Here is a 24253-nt window from a genome sequence, read left to right on the forward strand (position 1 = left end):
CTAAGGGGGTGGGGAAGAGACAGGCTGGGACAGGCACAGTTTGGGGAGGACAGTGCAGAATGAGTCAAGCTTGGTGGGGAACAGGCAGAAGAGTCTGTGCTCCCTAGAGCCCATGCCTTTTGGGACCATAGAATGGAACCCAGAATTCCTGAGTCTCACTATTCGTTTGCTATCAGCAAATAACTGTGAAACCCACTGACAAAGCATGTGTCTCATCTCCCTCTGGTGCTGGTCCTCATAGAGGATGACATCCTTCTGTTGTTATTATCAGTTAGTCTGTTACTTCAAATGGCAGAGGTCTCTGCAGTGGAGCTAAAGGTTCCATCCCTGCTGATGAAGCATGTGGATATTAATATGATGCCACATGATGGAATTTCTGTTTTTTCTTTTTCTTTTTTAAAAAAAAACGATGTTTAAAAGAATAGAGAAATGAGGATTTCCTGGTTACGGCAGTTGAACACTCCCCTGAAGCAGTGGATTCTATCCCTGCCTTTTCCGGAGTTCCCATGTGATGCGAGGCAAGTCACTTACACAGATGGTCAATAATCGTGTGTTCCTTATTTACTAGGTGCTAAGCACTCACAACTGCAGCTGAAGTCAACAGGAACTGTGTTTTTATCATATCAAGTGTTCCATAATGCAAAATACTCTGAAAATCAGGCCCTAGGTGTCTCAAATTGAGCGCCCAAAATTAGTGGAAACTTCTGACCTTAGTCTGTGTGACTTAGCTCCCCATTTGTAAAATAGGGATATTACCAGTCATCTCACAGGGGTTTTGTGATGGTAAATTAATGAATGTTTGTGAAGCTCTCAAGAAAAGCCAAAGAGGAAATGAATAATTCTATCTTCAGAGCGGGTTTGAATAGTGTGCACTAAATAAGGCTTAGGGACACATTGAACAATGAGGATAAAACAAAATATTGAATAGCTGCTGATTAAGTGAGCACCATGTATCCTGTGCAGTGCAGGAGGCAGGGGTCCTATGGAAAAAAGTAGTATGTGATCATGTAATTGAAGACCTGATCATAATGCATATGCGCAGGACGGCCAAGTTAAGGTTACCCAGGCAACCTTAATTCTGGCATTTCCTAACTTTTGAGTGCTCGATTTGGAACTTTAACAACTTTATAACACATTTTGTATGTGTAATACATAAAGACACATAAATGAGTCAGGCATTATTTTTAATTGTGGTTACAGTGTAGCATTAACTGTATATTTCTTTTTTCTCTTTGTGTTCTTCCTCCTCCATCTAATCTTCTCTTTTAATGTTTGCATCTTATGATTTCTGTTTGGAGTGATTACTTTATTCAAATTTTGTAGCAAATGATTAGTGCTACACTATTTAGGATTTTTCATATCATAATTATCACTGCGGCATCACGTTTACATGTTCAATATGTAAGTGAAAGTATACACATGCATACATCGTTTTTTTAAATTATATTTCAGGTAGGGAAAGTTACACAGAAGTCAGCAAACTGGACTGCCTACCATTCTGCAGAAAATTCTGGATTGTGTACAGAACAGTTGCAGTACAGTAGGTTTCTGTTATAAGGATCAGTTTAGGTCGCCTGCTCTTCTGATTGTTACAGCTGAATGATTACTGTGCACAGATGCATAAAACTGAGCTTCCTGAAGTCAGGCCTAGAAGCAAATGTCTGTCCTGCGAGGAGAGCATGAGCTTTGCTAGGCAGTTGAGTGCCATCAGGAGCTCTGACATGCTCTACCTGCAGCCAAATGGCACTCAGAAAAGTGAGGAAATCTCATCTGCCTTTGGATATATCAAAGAAATTCCTTCCACTGTGATCCTTGCAACTGAAAGCCCCAGTGATCAGCATTAGGAGTGAAGGCCAAGCACACCAGCACATGTGGGAACAACTTTTGGAAATTAGGGTTTGGTCTACAGAGCCGTTAGTTATCAGAAAAACTCAGTACACTCAAGCTCAGATGTTGATTTCCCTTGTGTTAGTCTGTGAGCCAGTTTAATATAATATATATAAAACATTTAGAACTAGCTAATAAACTAAAGAGGAAAGATATTTGTAGTTTATGCACTTATAGTGGGCTGTGTGAATTATCCGTGCATGGAGAGAAGCTGTGGCTAATTCATTACACAAACACCTCTAATTAGTATGAAAACGCTGTAAGTGTACTTGTAAGAATGGATGATAAACAGTTTGCACTCGGCAGTAGTCACGCACCTACCATTACACTCCACAGCTGAAGGTAGAGATTCAGTTAAAGGCTAAAAATTGGGTGCTTGGTCTCTGTCTGAAGAGTCACCATTTGTGAAATTGGACTAATACATGCTCACAGCTCTGCTATGTCAGTGTGCTCTCTGTCTTAGCTCAGGGTTATGAATGAAATGCCATACAAGTTTATTTACATTCACTGAGGGTATGATCCAGTAGGTATGCACAGGACTAGGAGTCAGGGGACTTGAGTTCTGATTCTGCTTCTGTCCCTGACTTGGCCTTGGGCAAGTCACTTTCCTTCTGTGTGCCTCGGTTACTCCATCTGTGAAATGGGGATAAAACTTCTTTTGTGATACACATTGAGCTCTCTAGAGAAAAAGACCTACATAAGGGTGAAGTTTATCATTTTTATTTCTACTTACATAAAACAAAGAGCCTCAATGGAGTTGTGGTTTTGCAGCCAGACTCAGGTGTGACCCAGTTTTGGTACCAAATGACCCAAGCAATATCCAACTGAACTTAATTCACTTTGAGATTGTTTAATTGTGGGTGTTTCTGATAAAAAAATAAATGACCTTATAGCCTCCCCTAGGTAAACAATGATCTGAAGTATATTCACCCAGTCCCCCTTTGCTTCCCATTGATATCTCATGCCTGCTGCTGTTGGTGGAATCCAATTGGCTGCATTTAGTATTGCACAGTTCATTGTGACCCTTAGGAAAAGTGCATTATAGAGTTGAGTGTAGCTCAATGGTTGAGGAATTGGGCCTCCTGTATGTGTTGTTCCCAACCTTACCACAGATTCACTGTGTGGGTTTTAGAGAGCGTCTCCCATTATGACATTTAGGGCCATATTTTCTAAAGAGCTCAGGGACCAGTGTGCTGAGCTCTTTTAAAAACCTGAAACTGGGCAAGTCTGAGAATCTGGTCCTTAGCCTGTCTGGGTCTCTGACCTTGTATGTAAAATTGATCCTAATAGCACACCTCTTCCTCTGGACATTAGCTCTGGATCTCCAAGTGAGGTTGAATACCAAGTTTCTGAAGTGGTGTCTGTTTTTTAAAAGCAGTGCATTACTTGGCATTGCCCATGCTTGTGTTAACGATAATGAAACCACAGGCTCTTGATAAACTCTGTAGCTGTCTTTATAGCAAATGCTGCTTGTCTTGATTTGGATACTATTACCTGGAGCACACTTTAGCAGGATGTGTACAGTATCTGTCATCGGTTATTTATTCCTTCCTAAAAGGAAGCAGCATTTATCTATTTGTGGTTCCCTTGTTAATACTGTGTGGATACACTAGGGTGTTGTGAATAGCATAACTGTTCATTTAAAAGGAGCTCTGAAAGTATTAGTGCCGGTGGAGAAGCCATAATTATCTGAATGGCAAACTTTTTAAAGTTCTTGTTGTTTTATTTTGCATCTTCTTTTACTGAAAGATAATAGTGCTACGTTAATGGGAGAGGGAGAGGGTGGGTGTATTTTGTATCCTAGAAAGCCGTTCTGCTTTCACATCCCCTTCAATCAGGAAAGGCATCCAGCAATTCAGAGCCATTGTTACGCTGAAAAGAATATGCCATTCTCTGGGAGGAAGAGTTCTTGTATATATGGTGGGAGAGGCATGTAATTTCCCATCTTGTGCCTTTCTTGGATCAGATGTGGAATTAATTCCAGTGTTTAGGAAGGCTCACTACATTGTTTGTCACAATGCATAAAGGTTTTTGGAGACAGTGCATTATCAGTCTTCTGCTAGTATCCAGTGGAATATAGAGTATATCTCTTTAACATCTACTCTGTATTATTTCAGTTTTCCTGTGTCTTTAATTGAGGGTGACACTAGCCTCACAGGCCTTAGATTTCATCACTTGTGTTAATGAAATGCTTGTATTTGGATATATTTCTCTCTGCAGCCATTACAGCGTTACCACACGTGGCAAAAACCATAGTGAACTAACACCTCCCTCTTTGTTTTTCATTTTGCAGCTGGTGCCACATATATCTTTGGGAAGAGTGGAGGCCTCATCCTGTACACCTGGCCAGCAAATGACAGACCCAGCACGAGGACAGATCGTCTTGCTGTAGGCTTCAGCACGACTGTGAAGGATGGCATCCTGGTTCGGATTGACAGTGCTCCTGGGCTTGGCGACTTTCTGCAGCTTCACATAGTGAGTACACGTCCATGTCTATGCCAGACCTGGGTTTCACTTATGCATGCATCAGTAATGAGGATATGTGTTTTGGAAGAGTTCCTGAAGAGTTAAAGATGAATGTTGCTTAGGAAAAGGAAGGTGTAATCATTAGATGTATGATTAAAGGGATCGCTCATAGGATCAGGGAGGTAATGCTTCCTCTTGACACAATGCTGGTTAGACTATATCTGGGGAGGCCTATTTATAGATTTGGGTACTATCCTATAGATAGAATATACAGAGGAAACTGAGAGAGTTCAGAGAAGAATAAATAGAATGAGAAGGAAATGGGAAGGAATGGACTTAGATAATGAATCAAAAGACTAATAATGTAAAACAGCATGTGTCATGTAGATTCTTCATTTTCCGTGTCTTCAGCACACACTGAATTAACCTCCCCAGGCACTCCTTCAGGGTCTGATTTATTTGGCTAAGTGTGATACTGAAGTTTGTGACAGAACTCCAATGGAATTCAATGGGAGTGTGATTTACACTTACATTAGGACTATTTTATGGCAATGTTAACCCACCCTGCCCTATGCAAAAGCCTGGAAATGATGGAGAGTATGGTTCCCTTTACCTCATCCCCTTCCTTCTCTTTTTATACATTAGAAAGAAGATATATTGTTCTCTCTGGGTAGCAACAAAAGAAACTTAAATGCTAGGCCAGATTCTCAGCTGGTGTCGATGAGCATAATTCCATCCACATCAATGGGGCAATGCTGTTCCACACTTGCTGAGGATTGGCTCAATGGATTTAATTTGGGATAATAAAAATTTGATTTCAGTTACAGAAATAAATTTTAATAATGTGACTGGGAAGGACATAGGCCCAACTTCTGATAGAGATGTTAGAATCAAAAGAAAATCACTGGAAAACTTTGAGATGATGGTAGATGAGGGAGAAAATGGAGTCCTGTGAGAAAAGCAGGAGGGTAGACTAAATACGAGCTTTCCAGATTTTTCAGGTAATAGGTTTGCAGCCTAAGAAGTTGGAAGTACCAGTCTATGCCCGCCACCTCCTGCTCAGCAGTTTCTGCTCTAACTCACAACAGGGATTTGGTTGTTTGTAACACTGAGAATGGGATTTGAAGCCGTTCAAGCTTGATGGCAGTTTAGAGAGAACATAGCTGAACAGGAGGTTTGCTACAGCCCAGCATAAAAGGACCAATATTACAAAGTGTTGAGCATCTCACACTGCCATTGACTATTAAGGGAGTTGAGGATGTTCAGTTTCTTATAGGAGGCACTCAGTATTTTACGGGGTTTTCCTGAGGCTGGGGTTGGAACCTAAAGTGCTACCTACCAATACTGCTATTAGGAAAAGTGATTGTGAGCCACTGATCATGTGAACATGGATCCCCCAACCCTAACAATACAGTGAGTCTGTTAAATGGATATAAACAAAATGCCAGACATACAGTGAGAACATAATTGGCCAAGTGTAAAAGGAGAGATTTTCATGATAATTTTGGGTTTCTCTTTACTTTTGGATCATTTGTTTAGAAAGCAAATGAGATTGTGGAATCTAATATTGCCCATAAATTGCTGGTGTGTTTATAAGGGAAATGAGTGTAATATTAATTAACACCAACATATTCTCATACAAGCATTTTCTTTTGTCTGGTAAAGATTTTGGGGATATATTTTTCCAGGGCTAAAATCCAACCATGACTAGATAAATCATGTAGCATGTGATCTCATGCCACAGTGATTATATGTGTTCATTTACTGTCCTCTCCAGTCTATTGATACTAGAGAGATTATTATTTTTTGATTATCGTAGCACCTTGGACCAGGAACCCATTGTGCTAGGTGCTGTGCAAACACAGAACAAAATCCTTGCAACGTATTACTATGATGTTCACTTATGATCAAAGGAACAAAAGGCTGGCAGCTTACATTTGGAACCCAGAGCAACTGTCTGCTTCCATTTCAGTAGACACTAATGATGGTAAAGAACTGTGCTCAATGTGGTATTCTTTGTGATCAATCTGGCTATAATGGGGTTTCTAGATAAATCATGAGCACACTTGTGATTTCTACCTTGCTTTTGGTGTTTATAGTTCACCTCTGAATTATGTCAAAAGTAATTAATCAATCTACCTGAACTTTTACATGTGCAATTTTATACCAGGGCAGAACTTTGCTGGGATTATTGAAGCAAATCAGAAAAGATCTTTGTGAGACGAGAGTCCATTAATAAAGAATTGTTTACTTCCAAGATATTTTTTTCTTTTTCTTTTTTGCTAGTAATATTTAAAGCTTGTCCTGTATACTCTAAATGTGTTTTGATCGCTCTGCTCTCTGTGAGGACTGGGACCGTTTGGCTAGTTTTGGACACTTTTGCTTTGTATAATTGAAGTTATTAACCGTGATTGATGTTAGCAATAAAAATGCTGCAGGCATTGTTTCTGTGTTTTTAGGCCCGTGTGTGCCTTAGGATGCTCACTAGCAGCAAATGCAGGGCTAGTACAGATTTAATGTCTCCTGTTGTGTTTTGGTCATTACGGAGGCCTGGTCTACACTAGGCTTTTATGTCGACTTTAGCGCCGTTATATCGAATTAACCCTGCACCCGTCCACACCAGGAAGCCATTTAGTTCGACATAAAGCTCTCTTTAAATCGATTTCTGTAATCCTCCCCAACGAGAGGATTAGCGCTAAATTCGACATGGCCATATCGAATTAGGCTAGGTGTGGATGGAAATCGACGGTAATAGCTCCGGGAGCTATCCCACAGTGCACCACTCTGTTGACGCTCTGGACTGCAGTCAGAGCTCGGATGCTCTGACCAGCCACACCCCCGGGAAAATTTGAATTCATTTTCATTTTCCTGTCTGGGCAGTTTGAATCTCAGTTCCTCTTTGGACATCGAGGGGAGCTCAGCAGCAGTGGCAACTATGCAGAGCTCTCCAGCAGAGATGGCCGTGCAATCTAATAGAAAGAGGGCCCCAGCATGGACTGATCGGGAAGTCTTGGATCTCATCGCAGTGTGGGGCGATGAGTCCGTGCTTTCAGAGCTGCGCTCCAAAAGAAGGAATGCTAAGATCTACGAGAAGATCTCCAAAGCCATGGCAGAGAGAGGCTACAGCCGGGATGCAACGCAGTGCCGCGTGAAAATCAAGGAGCTGAGACAAGGCTACCAAAAAACCAAAGAGGCTAACGGACGCTCCGGATCCCAGCCCCACACATCCCGTTTCTACGAGGCACTGCATTCCATCCTGGGAGCGGCCGCCACCACTACCCCACCCCTGACCGTGGACTCCGAGGATGGGATCATGTCCGCGGCCGGTTCCTCGTCGGACATGACAGCGGACGGGGAAGATGAAGAAGGAGATGAGGAGGACGAGGCAGTCGACAGCGCTGGCACCGCTGATTTCCCCGACAGCCAGGAGCTCTTCATCACCCTTACCGAGATCCCGTACCAACCGTCCCCATCCCTTACCCCGGACACAGAATCAGGGGAAGGATCAAGCAGTAAGTGCTGTAAACATGTAAACATTTATTTAAAACAGAACGGTAATATTTATACTATTAACAATGTACATTTATAAAAGTTCTGTAAACTAGTAAAAAAATAATCAGGTACAAAACAGGAATATTTACAAAGGTAACAAATGGGTTTTCATGATTTCTCTGTCTTAGGCTCTTCTCAATTTAGTCCCAAGTGTTTTAAAAAATTTTCACAATGTCCGTTACTCCATGATTCCCAGGCCCAAGACGCTCCACTCCATAGTCCCAGTGCACCTACGCGAAAATCCGGTCAATGTGGCCGGGGATCGACGAGAAATCCTCGTAGGAGAACTCCTCGTAGGTCTCGTGGAGGTAGAGCTCAAGCCTGTTGATCAGGTTCCGGGGTAGGGCGATCTTAGTGGGCCCTCCGTGGTAGCAGACATGCCCCCTCCACGCCACAATCAAGTACTCCGGGATCATGGCCCGACATAGCATGGCGGCATACGGCCCCGGTTTCTGCATGCTTTCCCGCAGCATGCGTTCTCTCTGGGTGTCCGGGATCCTCAGAAGGGTGATGTCGCTCATGACGCCCTGCTTTGAATTAGGGAGGGGAATGTTAGTATTGGGACTGCTTTACAGCCACGCGGTGGAGGGAGAGGGGCAGCATACAGGGATCTTTCCCTGGGACAGCCGCGAGGGGGTGGGACAGGGGCAGAGTTGATGCTGTCCTGATTGCTGGCAGCAGAGACTGGCATTGCTTTCAATGTGAAAGGAGGCCAGTGCTACTGCTGGAGTTTTAAGCAGCCACAAGTCTGCGGCTTACCATTATTGCCCGCTCCAGAAGTTCAGGTCTCCAGCCACGCTTCTCAGATCACTCCAAGACCTCCGCAAGTCCACAGGCACTGAAGGCGACGGCCGAAAATTCGACCTTGTCCTGAGTGCGCATGTGAGAGGTGCAGTGCATGGTCTTGTTCACAGAGAAAGACTAGGTTCTTTGTATACAATTTCATTTATCTGTCTCAGGAATTCACTCCCTTTTCACAATTCACACAGACACATCTGCGACTGTCTCCCAACCCAGCCTGTCAGCACACTCCCAGAGGCTAGCGCAGATTAGGCGGAGGAAGAAGAAGACGCGTGAAGACATGTTCTCAGAACTAATGGGATGCTCCCGAGCCCAGGCAGCCCAGCAGACACAGTGGAGGGAGAACTTGTCACAAATGCACCGAGCAGTCATGGAACGGGAGGAGAGGTGGCGTCAGGAGGACCAACAGGCTACTGAAAAGCTGCTTGGACTAATGAGGGAGCAAACGGACACGCTCCGGCGCCTTGTGGATGTTCTGCAAGACCGGAGGCAGGAGGACAGAGCCCCGCTGCAGTCTATCTGTAACCGCCCTCACCCGCCACCAAGTCCCACACCACCCTCACCCAAACTCCAAAGAAGGAGGGGCGGCAAGGGCCGTTAAAACTTTCAGTCAACCCCTGCAGACTGCTCTAGCACTAGAAGGCTGACATTCCCCAAAATTTCATAAGTCCTTTCCTACCCACCTCACACAAGCCCCCGTCCAAGTTTCACCCCCCACGTTTCATGTCTGGTTCGCAATAAAATGTTTGTTTCTCTCCATTACTGTTTCAGTCAGGTTCTTTTGAGGGAGAGTCTGTCTGGAGGGGGGGAAGGGGCTTGGTAATTGGGCAGGACAGTGACCTTTAGCAGGGTACAGAGGCGGTGTCAGGTCCAGCATCAGGACACATACACAGTGCAGTCACTGGTTACCCTGGTCAGTCTGGGAGGTGTTTTTCATGTTCTCCATTGAAATAACCAGTCCACCAGTGCGGAGCCTGGCATTCCGGGAGTTTAGAAGCATCATTTGCATCAGAACACTGAACCCGCCCCCCGCCACAGTCTGCGTCCCCGGTTTAAAATATTCCCGCGAAAACAGCAACACAGACAACGGTGTTCATTAACAAAATCGAAATGATTTTATTTTTTGGGAAGGGGAAGGGGGTGAAGGGGGTATGTAACTGGAGAGGATAGTCAAAATGAACTGGGTAAAGAAACGGGGGCAGGTTCAGCTTTTCTGTCCACAAACTGAAAAGTCACTGGTTGCCCTGCTCACTCAGGAACCTAGCTTTCAAAGCCTCCCGGATGCACAGGGCGTGCCGCTGGGATCTTCTAATGGCCCGGCTGTCTGGCTGGACGTAATCAGCAGCCAGGCTATTTGCCTCAACCTCCCACCCCGCCATAAAGGTCTCCCCCTTGCTCTCACACAGATTGTGGAGCACACAGCAAGCTGCAATAACGATGGGGATATTGGTTTCACTGAGATCACAGCGAGTCAGTAAGCTTCTCCATCTCCCTTTGAGACGGCCAAAAGCACACTCCACTACCATTCTGCACTTGCTCAGCCGGTAGTTGAACAGTTCTTTTTCTGTGTCCAGGGCGCCAGTATAGGGCTTCATGAGCCAGGGCATTAGCGGGTAGGCTGGGTCCCCGAGGATGACTGTAGGCATCTCCACATCCCCAAGAGTTATTTTGTGGTCTGGGAAGTAAATACCTTCCTGCAGCCGTCTAAACAGACCAGAGTTCCTGAACACGCGAGCGTCATGAACCTTGCCCGGCCATCCGACGTAGATGTTTGTAAACCGTCCCCGATGGTCCACCAGTGCTTGCAGCACCATTGAAAAGTAGCCCTTTCTATTGATGTACTGGCTGGCCTGGTGGTCCGGTCCCAGGATAGGGATGTGAGTCCCATCTATAGCCCCACCGCAGTTTGGGAATCCCATCGCGGCAAAGCCATCTATGATGACCTGCGCGTTTCCCAGGGTCACTACCTTTGGGAGCAGTACCTTCACGATTGCCTTGGCTACTTGCATGACAACAACCCCCACGGTAGATTTGCCCACACCAAAGTGGTTCGCGACTGACCGGTAGCTGTCCGGCGTTGCAAGCTTCCAGAGGGCTATGGCCACTCGCTTCTGGACAGTGAGGGCTGCTCGCATGCGGGTGTCCTTGCGCTTCAGGGCAGGGGACAGCAACTCACAAAGTTCGAGGAAAGTCCCCTTCCGCATGCGAAAGTTTCGCAGCCACTGGGATTCATCCCAGACCTGAAGCACTATACGGTCCCACCAGTCCGTGCTTGTTTCCCGGGCCCAGAATCGCCGTTCAACAAAATCCACATGCCCCATTGCCAACGTGATGTCCTGGGCGCTGGGGCTCGTGGTTTCTGACAGCTCTGTGCCACTCTCCGACTTCAGGCTCTCACGGCGGTGCCGTAGCCTCCTCGCCCGATTTCTCTGCATCTGCCTCAGGGAAAGGTGTATGATAAGCTGCGAGGTGTTGAGAACGGCCACAAGTGCAGCGATGGTCGCAGCGTGATCCATGATCGCAGTGCTGTGGCGTCCGCGCTGTCACTGACCAGAAAAGTGCGCGAACTGATTTCCCGCCGGCGCTTTCATGGAGGGAGGGAGGGCGTTAGTGACAGACGGATGACGACAAATTTTTTTTACCCAGAAGGCATTGGCGGCTCGACCCAGAATTCCGATGGGCAGCGGGGACTGCGGGAACTGTGGGATAGCTGCCCACAGTGCACCGCTTCCAATATCGACGCTCGCCCCGTTAGTGTGGACTCACAAAGTCGAATTACTGTCCTTAGTGTGTCCTTAGTGTGGACACACACGTTCGACTTTGCAATATCGATTCCACATATTCGATTTAAGTAAAATCGAATTACCCTCGTAGTGTAGACATACCCGGAGTAAGTATTTGTGTAAGCCATTCAAGAAGGGCAGGAGGGCACTGCTATTCTCGTCTAGGTACTCTGTCTCCTGATATGTACCTCTGATCCTGCCCAGGCCCAAATGGGGAACCCACTCTGAGAGGGAGACCTCATATCTACGGACACAAAAAAAATAGAGCAGAAAGATTGAAATGATATGGTTACTGGTTCCTTGAGCATCCATAATATTTTGTGTTATCTCATTTTGATGATTGAGCATTTCTTATGTAAATTAGTCACAATCATAACAATGAGTTAACAGCAGGTTTGGGTCCTGTTGGAGGTAAATTACTATCTAAAATGCGGGTTGCCACTTGAAACAAGAGACGCTTATGAGATGGGACCACATATGGTTTCCAGCCTCCCTGAATTTCTGGTTGCTTTTATTGAACAAAGATCTCTTCCAACTTGCAGAAAACTATTGCAGTGCTATCAACTCCCCTGTATTTGATAGATAACACCTGCAAAGATGCAGTGACACCGATTCACCTTCCAAAAGTCCTCCATTACCTCCACTGGGAGGATAAGTAGGACATGTACTCTTCCTGATCACAAGAGATGTGAGCTAGGAAGAAAGACACAGGGAGGAGCAAGTGGGGATAAAAATGGAGGAGAAAAAGATAATAGGGGGAAGAAATTAGGATGGAGATGGGGAACTAGAATAGAGAGATTAAGCTAATGGTAAAAAAAGGGAGAAGAATGGCCAGATAACTAGAGAAGAGAATTCTAGAAGGAAAAGTGGAAAGTAGGAAGAAAAGCACGAGAAAGAAGGAACAACAAACAAACAAGGGGACAGTAAGTGATATAATTATAACATTTACTTTATACAATTTTAATAATGAATGATTTGGCTGTTTTCAGCAACAAAATATTTCAAAATTCCCAAGCTGTGGATGGTCATTGGGAGAGGGTCCTGTATCCTCATTTCCCTGTGCTTGGATGCTATAGATCCGGGGTTCTCACAACACAATTTGGTGGCCTCAGAGTGCAGCCACCAACTCTTGCTGGTGACCGTTCTGACAACTTTTCCTAAAATATGTAATTAACTTTAGGAAAAACAAATAAATATGCAGATATACATGTCCAAATCATTGTAATTGATTAATGTAGAGTTGTTGTTTTTTTGCAGACTCAATAATACAATTAATGCACAGTTGTATTTTGGTGCCCCTAGCCCCACTGCCTTCCCCAATCCCTCGCAAATCCCCCTCGCCCCCGCTGCCTCCCCCAACCCCCCACCATTCCCCAAGGCTCCCCATTTCCCCATTGTCCCCCTGGACCCCACTGCTCCCCCCCCCCATTGCCTCGAGCTCCATTTTGTGGCCTCGCATCCCAGGCTCACCCTGCTCCTAGCCTCTTGACCATGGCACCTGGTAAAGCCAGCCCTGCCATGTTAGGCTCAAGCCCAGAGCCGGAGCTCGTGGCTGGAGTCGGGGTGAGTGGGCGGGCAGTGCTGAAGCCCTTCCCCGGAGCCCCGGGCACTGCAGGGAGGCACCGTTCCTTTGCTCTCTCCCCGATCTCTGCCCAAGAGGCTGTCCTGATTGCAGGAAAACCCCCTGGTGGCCACATGCAGCCATGCTCCCACATTTGAGAAATGCTGCTATAGATCATCTCCATTTTGTGTTCAAAAGTTGTCAGTTAGCTACTCTTGCTCCACCAGACTGTCTTGGATTTCCGGCTGGTGGTAACAAGAGTTGACAGCAACCATTTCCTGGTGATTAGCAGTGACCATATTCAGTCTCAGTGGTGTCTAAGATGGTGAGTAAGATGACACCTGACCTTCATGCTGTGAGCTATGGATAATAAATGACAGGTACCATTTTAGAAATTGCCAAGATGACTCCTACTTACTTATGTTAGTGGACACTTTCTGGTGTCTTTTGCTCTTTCACCCACGGCAGGCAACAGAGAGAAGTTGCAGGGCATTTATTATCTCATTTTACTTTCCATATACTGGAGGGGTGTGTGTGTGGAAGTTATCCTATTAATTGGGTCTGTATATAATTTACAGTGAATCTGCTTGGATTAATTTTTTCCATTATGAGCCTTTTAGACACTGTGGAGATTTGTGTGCCGAGGCATCTGTTTCCTATGACTAGAATTTATAACCTCTGTAACTCTTTCCCGCCTGATTTCAGTGAGACATGAGCTACCAGCCCGTGTATCATGCTGATCCATGTGGTGTATGAGGTGTTTATATACGCAACACTACCTGCACCTCCTGGAGGTGAAGTGTTATAAGGAGGTGTTTTCTGCTATCATAAGGTTTGTGTGGTATAGGTATGCAGGTGGTGCTCTGAGTTGTGAGGAATCCCTTGTAACAGGTAGAGTTCTAGAAGGCTACAGGCTTGAGTTATGGTTGGATGTTTCTACATATTCATTCTCCTTAATCTGCCACAGCTGTCATTTCCCAATTTACACCATGCAAAATAGCTCACAGAGAGTGAATAGAGGGGAACAGGACAGCTGTGGGTTATGATAGATGTCCTCCTCCTGATGACTACCAAGAGATACATCACTCACCCTGTGCACTGATGTTTTGTACTGTTGTCTTTCATTTGGATGTCTGTTGTAAACCATCAGCTCACCTCTGGTTTATCCTGAGTGTGGTTATGAGGTGGTTAGATTGGCCCACCTCTGAATTCTTGGGTAGACCTGGAATAGGTTTGGAGAAGGAAAACTCTAGGCCTGATCCTCGAATCCTTACTAAGGAAAAACTCCCAGTGACTTCAAAAACAACACTGCCTGAATGATGTCAATCCAATGGGAGTAGAGAGTCGTCAGCACCACTCATTGTCCGATCATAGCTGAAGGCTGCAGGGTTTGACATAGAATTATTTTGGATCTCAAGACCTAACCATGAGGAATGTGAGAAAAAGGCAGTCTTCTCTGGCTTGGAGGGGACCTGGATAAATGGAGGCTGAGAGGGAGAGAATAGGGCTGAGGTGTGTCCATTGGGTCGGATTTCGTTTTCTTCTATTTTCAGTGCATTAGTGTTTGAAAAACAATTTCCCTATCATAGCTTGTTCTGAGTGACAAAGGCCTGTTTGGGTTCCTAGGCTGAGGAGCTTTAACAGCTCATTAGTCGCTTGCGTGAAGAGAGTCTGCTAGGGACACTCAGGGCAGCTTCCAGCCTAGACATGCAATCTCAGCAGACATAAGAGAGTTGGGGATAGGGGCAGGAGCACTGAAAAGGGGATGTGATGAAGTAGGTGTTTTCTGAGATCTGTGCAGAGCCAGCATGTTTAAGATATGGTGTTTATACCATAGAGATGACAATAATTCACATTTTACACTTATATAGAGCTTGTGTGTTCAAAGTCATTTCGGACATGAGACACCTTGGCTTTCCTCACTCTTGCATCAGCCATGGTTTTGTCCCAGAGCACTGCATTTGCTTGTTTCCAATGTTGAACCATGTCTTGTGCAAAGTGGGCCAAATTCAGAGGATATAAAAGTGGGCGTGATTTACTTCCACTGATACACCCTTGTTGTTAGTTGCTTTTTCTGCAGCTCTTTATTCTCCCAGGAGCTTGGTCTGTACATTTAACCAAGTTCGATTCCCTTCCACACCCCTACCTGCAACTATGTCTACCCTGTGAACTAGAGGTGTGATTCCCACCTCGCACAAAAACTCTCGAGCTAGCTTTCATTAAACTAGCATACTACAAATAGTAGTGTAGCCATGGTAGTATGGGTAGTGGTGAGTGGAGGTACAGGCTAGCTGTGCATAGCACATTATGCACAGGGTTCAGGTGGGTTGGTACTTGACATGGCTCCTGCTTGCTACTTCTCATGCTACCCCCACACTACTATTTTTAGCATGCTAGCCAAAAATGAGAGCTAGCCATGAGTATGTCTGTGTGAGCTGGGACTCACACTCCTAGCTTCAGGTGTAGGTATAGCCGTACACTCAGATTTGGCATGAGATTCTGGTTTCAGTTACATTAACTAATGTAAATCCAGATAACTCCATTGAACTGAATCCTGATCTCATTTACTCTAGTGTGAATTCAAATCCATTGTTAATGGAGTTTTTCTGAATTTATGCTAGTTTAACTGAGAACAAATTTTGGCCAATTGACTTCAGTGGAGGTTACTCCAGATGTATATAAGTGTGTCTGAGAGAAGATGTGTAAGAGGGAGTGAAGATTACATATTAGTAGGTGTGAGTTTAAAGGAGACTGAATTGTCGTAATTTACATTCTGAGAGGGGAGGAAGATGGTGTAAGTTACACTAATTTTGACCCAGACTTGCTGCTGAATTTGGCTCAGTTTCCCTATGTATGGGACACATATGGGATGCTGGCATCCATAAGAAAGAAGGAAATGTCTGACAAATAAGGTCAGTAACTGTTCCAGAAATTAAGTGCCACTCTTAGTGGCCAAAGAACAGGACTCCAACCGGTGCACAGCTAGTGTAGGTAATGTCTTTCTCACTTCTCTTATTGAACATTTGAGGAGAGTGATTGTCTATCCAAAAGCATAACAGTCATTTAATCAGGAAAGCCATAATCCTTTTACTGTTGCTGAATGTCACATTGTCTGGTGCATTCTGTCAGGCTGAATTTCTCCACACTGTTACTTCATACACAGTACAATTGGCTTCTTTATTGCTCCTTTAACTCCTTGGGCCAGATTAATCACTGGAGTAACTCCATTGAAGTCAGTGGAATTATACAAGGGATACATTAGGCCCAGTGTGCACTATAGTATTTTATAATCTGTCAATAAAAAGACAATTCTCCCTGAATCCAGAAGCCTATATTCAACTAGATAAGCCACAGAAAATAGATGCATCCTAAACCTGGCCTTTAAAATGGACATAGTACTTTACATGCTTCTCAGCTCGAATGGGGAGTACCAGATGTGAGGGACACTGCAACTAAAAGCTCATGATCTAAAGGCCTTAGATTTGTGACTGGGGACACCTGAAGGCCCCTGTGTGTCTCTGGGTAGCAGAGCCTAGATTGGTACATAAAGAGAATGCAGGTCACTGAGATACATAGGACTATATTAGAAAAGAGTGTTAAACAGCAACAAAGCCATATTTTATGTAACAGCCCTTAATTGGAACAGGCCTATATTTCTGGAAAGGTAGCTTGAACATATCTGTATGTGTTCAAGGAGATAAGGAACCACAATGTGCACACAAAAATATGAAGGACAATAGGATAAACCAGATGTGCTTGATAAGCAGTGACAAGATGAAATGACAGGGGGATATAGCTTCAGAATCATCCTTATGTCCATGAGAGACTTTTGTTATTGTTGGGGAAATCTCAAAAGGTTTGCAGGCTCGGTGATGAGGAGCAGCAATGGGTCAAGGGATCCTCAGCTGATGTCAATTGTCATATCTCCATTTGTTCAGTGGAGCTATGACAACTGAGGATCCGCCCCTTAATGTTCTCAGAGGCTTATCCAAACCTTATGCAGACTTCTTGGGTCTGAAAAACCTCCCGAGTTTGGACACTCATGCTGTGTCTGCTCTTCCGTGGAGAGCAGAAGAACAGGAAAATGAAAAGTAATTTGTAAAGAAAAAGTTGACCCAGCTTTTTTTGAAACAAAGTTTTTGAGTTTGCAGAGAAGGTTAAAGGTCAGTTTTTAATTTCTGTGAACTAGCTCACCATCGAAATAGTTCATTTATTTTTATCTGCCAGCTTTTTTTGCATAGCAAGATAATGGTGTTAAGTTTTGGTAGTAAGAGAGTAGGAGTTGAGTGCTAAAGCTTTGAAGTTTAGGATGAAGAAGCTCCCAGCCCCAGTGTGACTGTTTATGTCTAGCATCACTTGGCATTATGCCTCATCAAATTTTCTCATTGACCCTTTGAGCCACAATCTCTGCTTTGTTGCCAGTGGTTACACCAGGTGTATAGCTCAGTGCAGCAGTGCAAGAAATAACTCATTGACTCCCTGTAGCTAAAGATGATGGATTTTATATCCCCAGCTGCATTTGGCCATCATAAAGGCTCAGAGTACTGATATGGGAATTCATTAACCACCCACTGAACGGCTTCATATTCTTAGATCCTGGTGCTTCTATCACTGCTGTTGAAGCTGGTGAATACTACTTTGATAGATGGCGAAAGAAACCGTAGGGCTGTTGTAATGGCATGGCTGGAGTAGCACCCCCTTGTGGACCTTCCTAGCATCCTGATGTGGCTGCAGGTCTCTGTGAGGGGCAGGGAGGAAGTCTCTTCCCCCTGGGTCCACTGAGCAATCCTACAGTTTTAACACGTTGGGGGTTGGGGGGGGCTTAGCCCTAAAATGTTCCCAAGCAAAAAGTAAAGTCAGCTCACTACTGGGTCATCCCCAGTCTTCTAAATAGTTCCTTGAGCATCAGTCAGTTAAGCATCAGTCTCACTTGGGGGCTAAGAGCTTCTCTCCCAGTGGCTGCCCTGCTATCAGGCCTGTTTTTCTACCAGCAAAGCTTCATCTTTCTTCCTCACCAGTCTGCCTTGAACTGAGCCAGGTTCTCTCATTTTATTCCCACTCCAGGCTTGGCATTGGCTGTAAGTATAGTGGGGCAGGGCTAGCTGGGCCCATAAGCTTTCTTTAATTCCTTCTCCGCAGGTGTTGGCCTCTGTGCTCCATCTCAGCTGTGTTCGCATTAATGGTAACATTGTGGTTGGACCAGCAGCTTGCCAGGTTGGAGTCACAGGTGTGGGAGCAATGTTGGGACTTCAGGTCCCCAGGCTAGATGAAATTAATTGGATGGTGAGGAATGAAAATTAAGGGGAAAAAATAAAGTATTAGTGCTAAGTACCATGGCTAATTCTGTGAAATGTGCCCTAGAGCATTGGCAGTTAAACAAGCCACCTCTGCTTGTTTATCAATAAAGGGGGGGGGGGGGGGGTTAGTATCCTGCCTCTGGCAAGGCCAGTCCCTGCTTCTAAAGAGGAAGGAAAAACAAAACGAAAAACCACACCTCCCAAATAAGGCAAAACCCATAATGCACCTGCCTAGTTATGCAATGGGTGAGACAAATTCACTCCTATCTCCTGCATGTAATTAGTCTACAACTTGAAGCGCGAGACTTGCTTACCTTTATTCTTATCTCAAATTCTAGTGGCGCTTCAAATGTTATCATTTGACATTAAGTTATCCTGCCTTTTAGATCCTGCCACAATATTTATCCCAAAGACCCCTGCTGACATGAATTCCAGATGTAGATTATATAGTTGGCAAAGAAGTAAAGGGTCCTTGCTGATTGACATTTATCTTCTGGGAGTTCAGACTATGGCTACTGTTTCTAAGGGCAGGTCTTCACTACGGGGGGGTCGATTTAAGATACACAAATTCAGCTACGCGAATAGCGTAGCTGAATTCGACGTATCGGAGCCGACTTACCCCGCTGTGAGGACGGCGGCAAAATTGACCTCCGTGGCTCCCCGTAGATGGCGCTTACTCCCACCTCCGCTGGTGGAGTAAGAGCGTCGATTCGGGGATCGATTGTCACGTCCCAACGAGACGCGATAATTCGATCCCCGAGAGATCGATTTCTACCCGCCGATTCAGGCGGGTAGTGTAGACCTAGCCTTAGATAGATGACCTTATCCAGGACTATAGTACTTATCTTACTAACAACTTGCATAGCACAACTCATATTGCATTGCAAACTTCCCTTGAGTATTTTTAAACACCAAAAACTAATTAGGGTTCTCATGATTGACATTTGCTGTCTTGTTTTGTTTTGTTTTTTTAGTATGGCCACATGGTCTGGTAGTGAATATGAGGAATGAACAAGCTGATTAAGATAAAATGACAACAACAATTTGTTTTCAAGTTCTGAAAACTTGGAATTGTTTGTCCTTTTTTTTTTTTCATTTTTGTGGGAAAGTACGAAAATGTTATGGAAAGGGCTATTTTTGTCCTTTTCTGGGTTATCTGAAGTGAAACGCAACAGAAATCTCAAAGAGAGCTTGTTCTCATGAGATTTCACAGACTCAGAGATGTATCTGAATTTGTTGGTATTTATTCCAATTAAAACACCAATGGTTCACCCATCACTAGTAGAGATTTTGGGGTACAATATCACCCCCTTTACAAGAAACACATACCAAATTATAAGTGTGATAATATCAAAACTCTCTCTCACACACACTCACACAAACACACTGCACAAATAAACAGTAAATTAAATCTACATGTAATAAAATCTTCTCATTTCTTATATTTCTACCACCTTCTATATTGCCATTTCCAAAAATCAAATTCACAGCATTGCTGCTAATGTAGGACAGCAGGGTGCAATAATAACTCATTGGTTACTCAAATGGAGGCCACCACTCAGAGAAAATTAAAGTAGGACAATTATCAGTTTAATTTACCCCTGGCTTGATGTCTAATGTGACTGTTTCATCAAAGACAGTATGGTTTTTTACAGTGTCAGACTACAGTGAAGTTGATTGGCTCTCTAAGTAACTAGTAAAAGTATTTAAAAAACAGGAATGTAGTATTAAAACTATGAGGGAAAAATTAACTTTGATCAAGAAAAAATAATAGCAATATCACATTTACATGATGTCTTTCATGTGCTGTAATATATATACTGCTTACTGTATTTTTCACTCCATGCATCTGATGAAGTGGATTTTAGCCCACAAAAGCTTATGCCCAAATAAATTTGTTAATCTCTAAGGTGCCACAAGGACTCCTTGTTGTTTTTTCATCCCAAAGGTTTGCAAAACACTCTGCATTCTCCAGATCACTTCCACTGAAATGCAGACACCTCTGTGATGAAACTCAGCAGCTCTTTAATACAAATAGTTTAGGGCAAGGAGTGAATAATACTACTACATCCAGTTGAAACTACAGAGGGAATTTTAAATAGGCAATGTGTAGTTAGTTTCCTGAACTGGAATTTGGCTAGGATGCCCACACATGTACTCTTCCAAATGTACCCATGAAATCTTCAATGACCCAAGTGTTCAAGAGCTCCGAATTTTCTCTCATTGAGAAAGAGAAAACCCTCCAACAGTAATGTCTGAAATATAAAAATATAGTACTTTAATGGTATTCTATAACTAATCCTCACAGCACCCACATGAAATGTAGGTATGAATCTTTTTACACATGGGGAAACTGAGGAACAGAGGCCCAAGGCCACAAAGAGAGACAGTGTCAGAGCTAGAATTGGATCTTGAGTTTCCTGATACCTATTCCTGTGCTAAAATCACCGGGTCACACCTTTCAGCAACATCATTGGCAGAATGCTTTCTTACTGCATACTGGGAAACTGGTTGAATGTTGACTCAGAAGTAAGAACAGTACCTATTAGAAAACTGTAATGTCCACACCATTTTCTGCTGCACTGTGAATTGTCTTCAGAGAGCTTTCATTCAAATACTGACAGGGCCTGACCTTGCTTAGCTTGTGAGATCTGTTGGGATCACAGCCTGAGGTGGTATTATTTGTGCTAATAAGCCTCTCCTTTTAGTTAACCTCGCAGTACATAAAACATAATTGAACTGAAAGCATCCTGCTGATTTGAAAGGCTTTTATGTTAAACCGGTGATGCAGGTTTTTCCCCTTCCATCTCTGTGTTTAATAGAGGAGGAAAAAACCTACATACATTAAATCTGAAACCCAGTGGACATAAAGCATCTGTAGTGTAAAATTCCCTTTAGAAATCTTGGAATATCTTTTTCTCCAACCTTCAAATTCCAGATGCTTTATTTAAGCAACTTGCAGCCTAAAGAGAGATACTACATAGTATAGCTGGTATAATCTGGGCTAGGATAAAGCATCATTCCAACATATCTCTCACGTATACCCAATAACATGGTGTGTCACTCAATTTAAACACAAATTCAACCGACAATCTGGTATTAGTTTACTCTTCACTCTTGTCAGTTATTGATTCCAGGAATCCAGTGTCTTGAAGCTGTGGTGAAAGAAAGCATTAGGTATGGTAAAGAAATTAATTTCACACCAATTCAAACTTCCTCTGCTGTTTTATATCTGGTCTCTTATTTTTTGAGACCTTGTCATATGAGACTAATATCATATATTTAGCTCCTTGGATCTTATCAAACCTCTTGACCCAGAGATATTCAGTCTTGAAGAACAGGGGAGCTCCTTTATCATTGACTATAGCTTCAGAGAGCCACATGCTTGTGGTAGGTCATCCTGACTACTGATGGGCTTGAGGCCCTATAATTTAGATCCAGATCTGAATTTCTCGTAGAGTTTGGGGTGTTTGTGTCCTGGGTTCTCCTTTGGGCCCATCTCTAGTCCTGACATTGTATCTGTATTTGCAGATCCTTTTTAAGGTCCAGTATAATATCATCTATTTACAGAATTGTAAAACTATCCTGAGAACACATATATAGACTAGGTGTTTGTACCAAAAGGCTTTCTGTGTAATTCAGGTGAATACCATGCACCGGGCAACAATTCAGACAGTGGTACAGTGATGGGGTAGAGAGAACACCTATAAAATTTGGTGAAGATACCAAGACAGGAGGAGTTGCAAGCAAGTTGGAAGACAGGATTAGAATTCAAAAGGACCTTGACAAATTGGAGAATTGGTCTGAAATCAACAAGATGAAATTCAATAAAGACAAGTGCAAAATCCTACACTTAGGAAGGAAAAAACAAAGGCACAACTATGAAATGGTGAATAACTGGTTAGGCTGTAGTGCTGCTGAAAAGGATCTGGGGATTATAGTGGATCACAAACTGAATGAGTCAATAATGTGATGCAGTTGTAAAAAAGGCTAATAGAATTCTGTGGTGTTGGATGAAAGACACGGGAGGCAATTGCCCCACACTAATCAATGTTTAGTCTAGAGAAGAGAAGACTGAGGGGGGGGGGGGACATAAGATTTAAAATATGTAAAAGGTTAATATAAAGAGGACAGTAATCAATTGTTCTCTATGTCCACCAATGGTAGGGTAGGAAATAACTGGCTTAGTCTGCAACAGGGGAGATTTAGGTTAGGTATTAGGAAAAACGATCTAACTATCCTTGTAGTTAAGCACTGGTTACCTAAGGAGGTTGTGGTGTCCCTATCCTTGGAGGTTTTTAAAAACCAGTTAGACAAACCACTGTCAGGGACACTCTAAGTATACTTAATCCTGCTTCAGTATAGGGGGCTGAATTAGATGACCTCCTGAGATCCCTTCCAGCCCTAAATTTCTATGATTCTGTGATGTGGAGGAAATGCAGTTACCTAATAACTAATCTAATAACATCTAGGGCTGTGTCAATCTTTCCATTGAGAACTCTGGGTCAGATCTGGACTATATTAAACACCTTTGTCCCTCACACCTGTTATGAAGTGTCATCCTCATTTTGCCCCAGACTGTACTTACTATTTGTTGGCTGCAGTTCAGAACCTTGGGACCACATTTTCAAGGAAAGGAGATTGTATTAGAAAATGGCTGAGAAAATTCCACTAAGTTCAAAAGTGGTGTCCAGAGGGAGGTTTTCAAATTGGAGCGTAGGGATGTAGCTCTGTGACTGCTCCTAACACCATCTGGGGGTTCTGCAGGGAGAGGCTTGGCTACTTAATTTATAAATGTGCTCATCAATGCTTGAGCCAGGAGAAAAGATGTTTGCTTGACTTTAACACCTCCTTTTTGGCCCTTCTCAAGTTATGCAACTGGGGGTAGGAGCAGGACCGGCTCCAGGCACCAGCCTGGCAAGCAGGTGCTTGGGGCGGCATGTCCAGCTATTCGGCGGCAATTCGGCGGACGGTCCCTCACTCCCGCTTGGAGCGAAGGACCTCCCACTGAATTGCCGCCGCAGATCGCGATCGTGATCGCGGCTTTTTTTTTTCCCGCTGCTTGGGGCGGCCAAAACCCTGGAGCCGGCCCTGGGTAGGAGGAAGAAAAGTTCCCCCTTCAGGACATACTTTTGCATATTGCATACTTCAAGCATCCTGGATAGTGGGAACACTGAAGGCCACTTAAGTCATGCAGTCTGACCACATGGATTTTGTAGGCCTAATCTTTATGGGCCTGATTCTGTTTTATGTATACCGAGTTGCCCAGGAGCTGCTTCAGAACCCGTTTAAGCCACTGGAAATTGAGGGCTGTCAGCTAGGGTTGCCAACTTTCTAATTGCACAAAACCAAACACCCTTGCCCCGACCCTACCTTGACCCTTTCCTGAGGCCCTGCCCCTTCTCTGAGGTTCCACCCCCGGCTCACTCCATCACCCCTCCCTCTGTTGCTCGCTATCTCACTAGCTCATTTTCACTGAGCTGGGGCAGGGGATTCGGGTGTGGGAGGGGGTGAGGGCTCTGGCTTTTGGTGCGGGCTCTGGGGTGGGGCCAGGAATGAGGGGTTTGAGGTGCAGGAGGGGGCTCTGGACTAGGGGGTGGGGCCAAGGGGTTCGGAGTGTGGGAGGGAGCTCTGGGCTGAAGCAGGGGGTTGGAGTGGGGGAGAGGGTATGGGCTCTGAGCTGGGGGAGCGGGCTCCTGGGTGGGGCCAGATGAGTGGTTCAGGGTGCAGGTGGGGGCTGCAGACTGGGCAGAGGGTTAGGGTGCAGGGGGATGGTGCGGCCTCTGTGCTGGGGCCAGGGATGAGAGGTTTGGGGTGCAGTGGGGCCAATGGGGTTCAGACTGTGGGAGGGAGCTCAGGGCTGAGGCAGGGTGTTGGAGGGGGTATGGGCTCTGAGCTGTGGGTGC

At 44.5% G+C, this 24253-nt stretch overlaps 1 protein-coding gene across 3 annotated transcripts in view; it reads left to right on the forward strand.

Moving 5' to 3' along the window:
* The window catches only part of NRXN3 (neurexin 3), a 1356989-nt gene that overhangs the window by 990583 nt on the left and 342153 nt on the right, over positions 1-24253 (forward strand). For all 3 annotated transcript variants that reach the window (XM_026651477.1, XM_029911473.1, XM_026651478.1), the window contains one exon: positions 4181-4362. In XM_026651477.1, the coding sequence (XP_026507262.1) occupies positions 4181-4362 (182 nt within the window). The remainder of the gene's footprint in view (positions 1-4180; positions 4363-24253) is intronic.

The sequence above is a fragment of the Terrapene carolina genome, unplaced genomic scaffold (assembly GCF_002925995.2).
Source record: "Terrapene carolina triunguis isolate 2854851 unplaced genomic scaffold, T_m_triunguis-2.0 Scaffold96, whole genome shotgun sequence".
NCBI lineage: Eukaryota > Metazoa > Chordata > Testudines > Emydidae > Terrapene > Terrapene triunguis.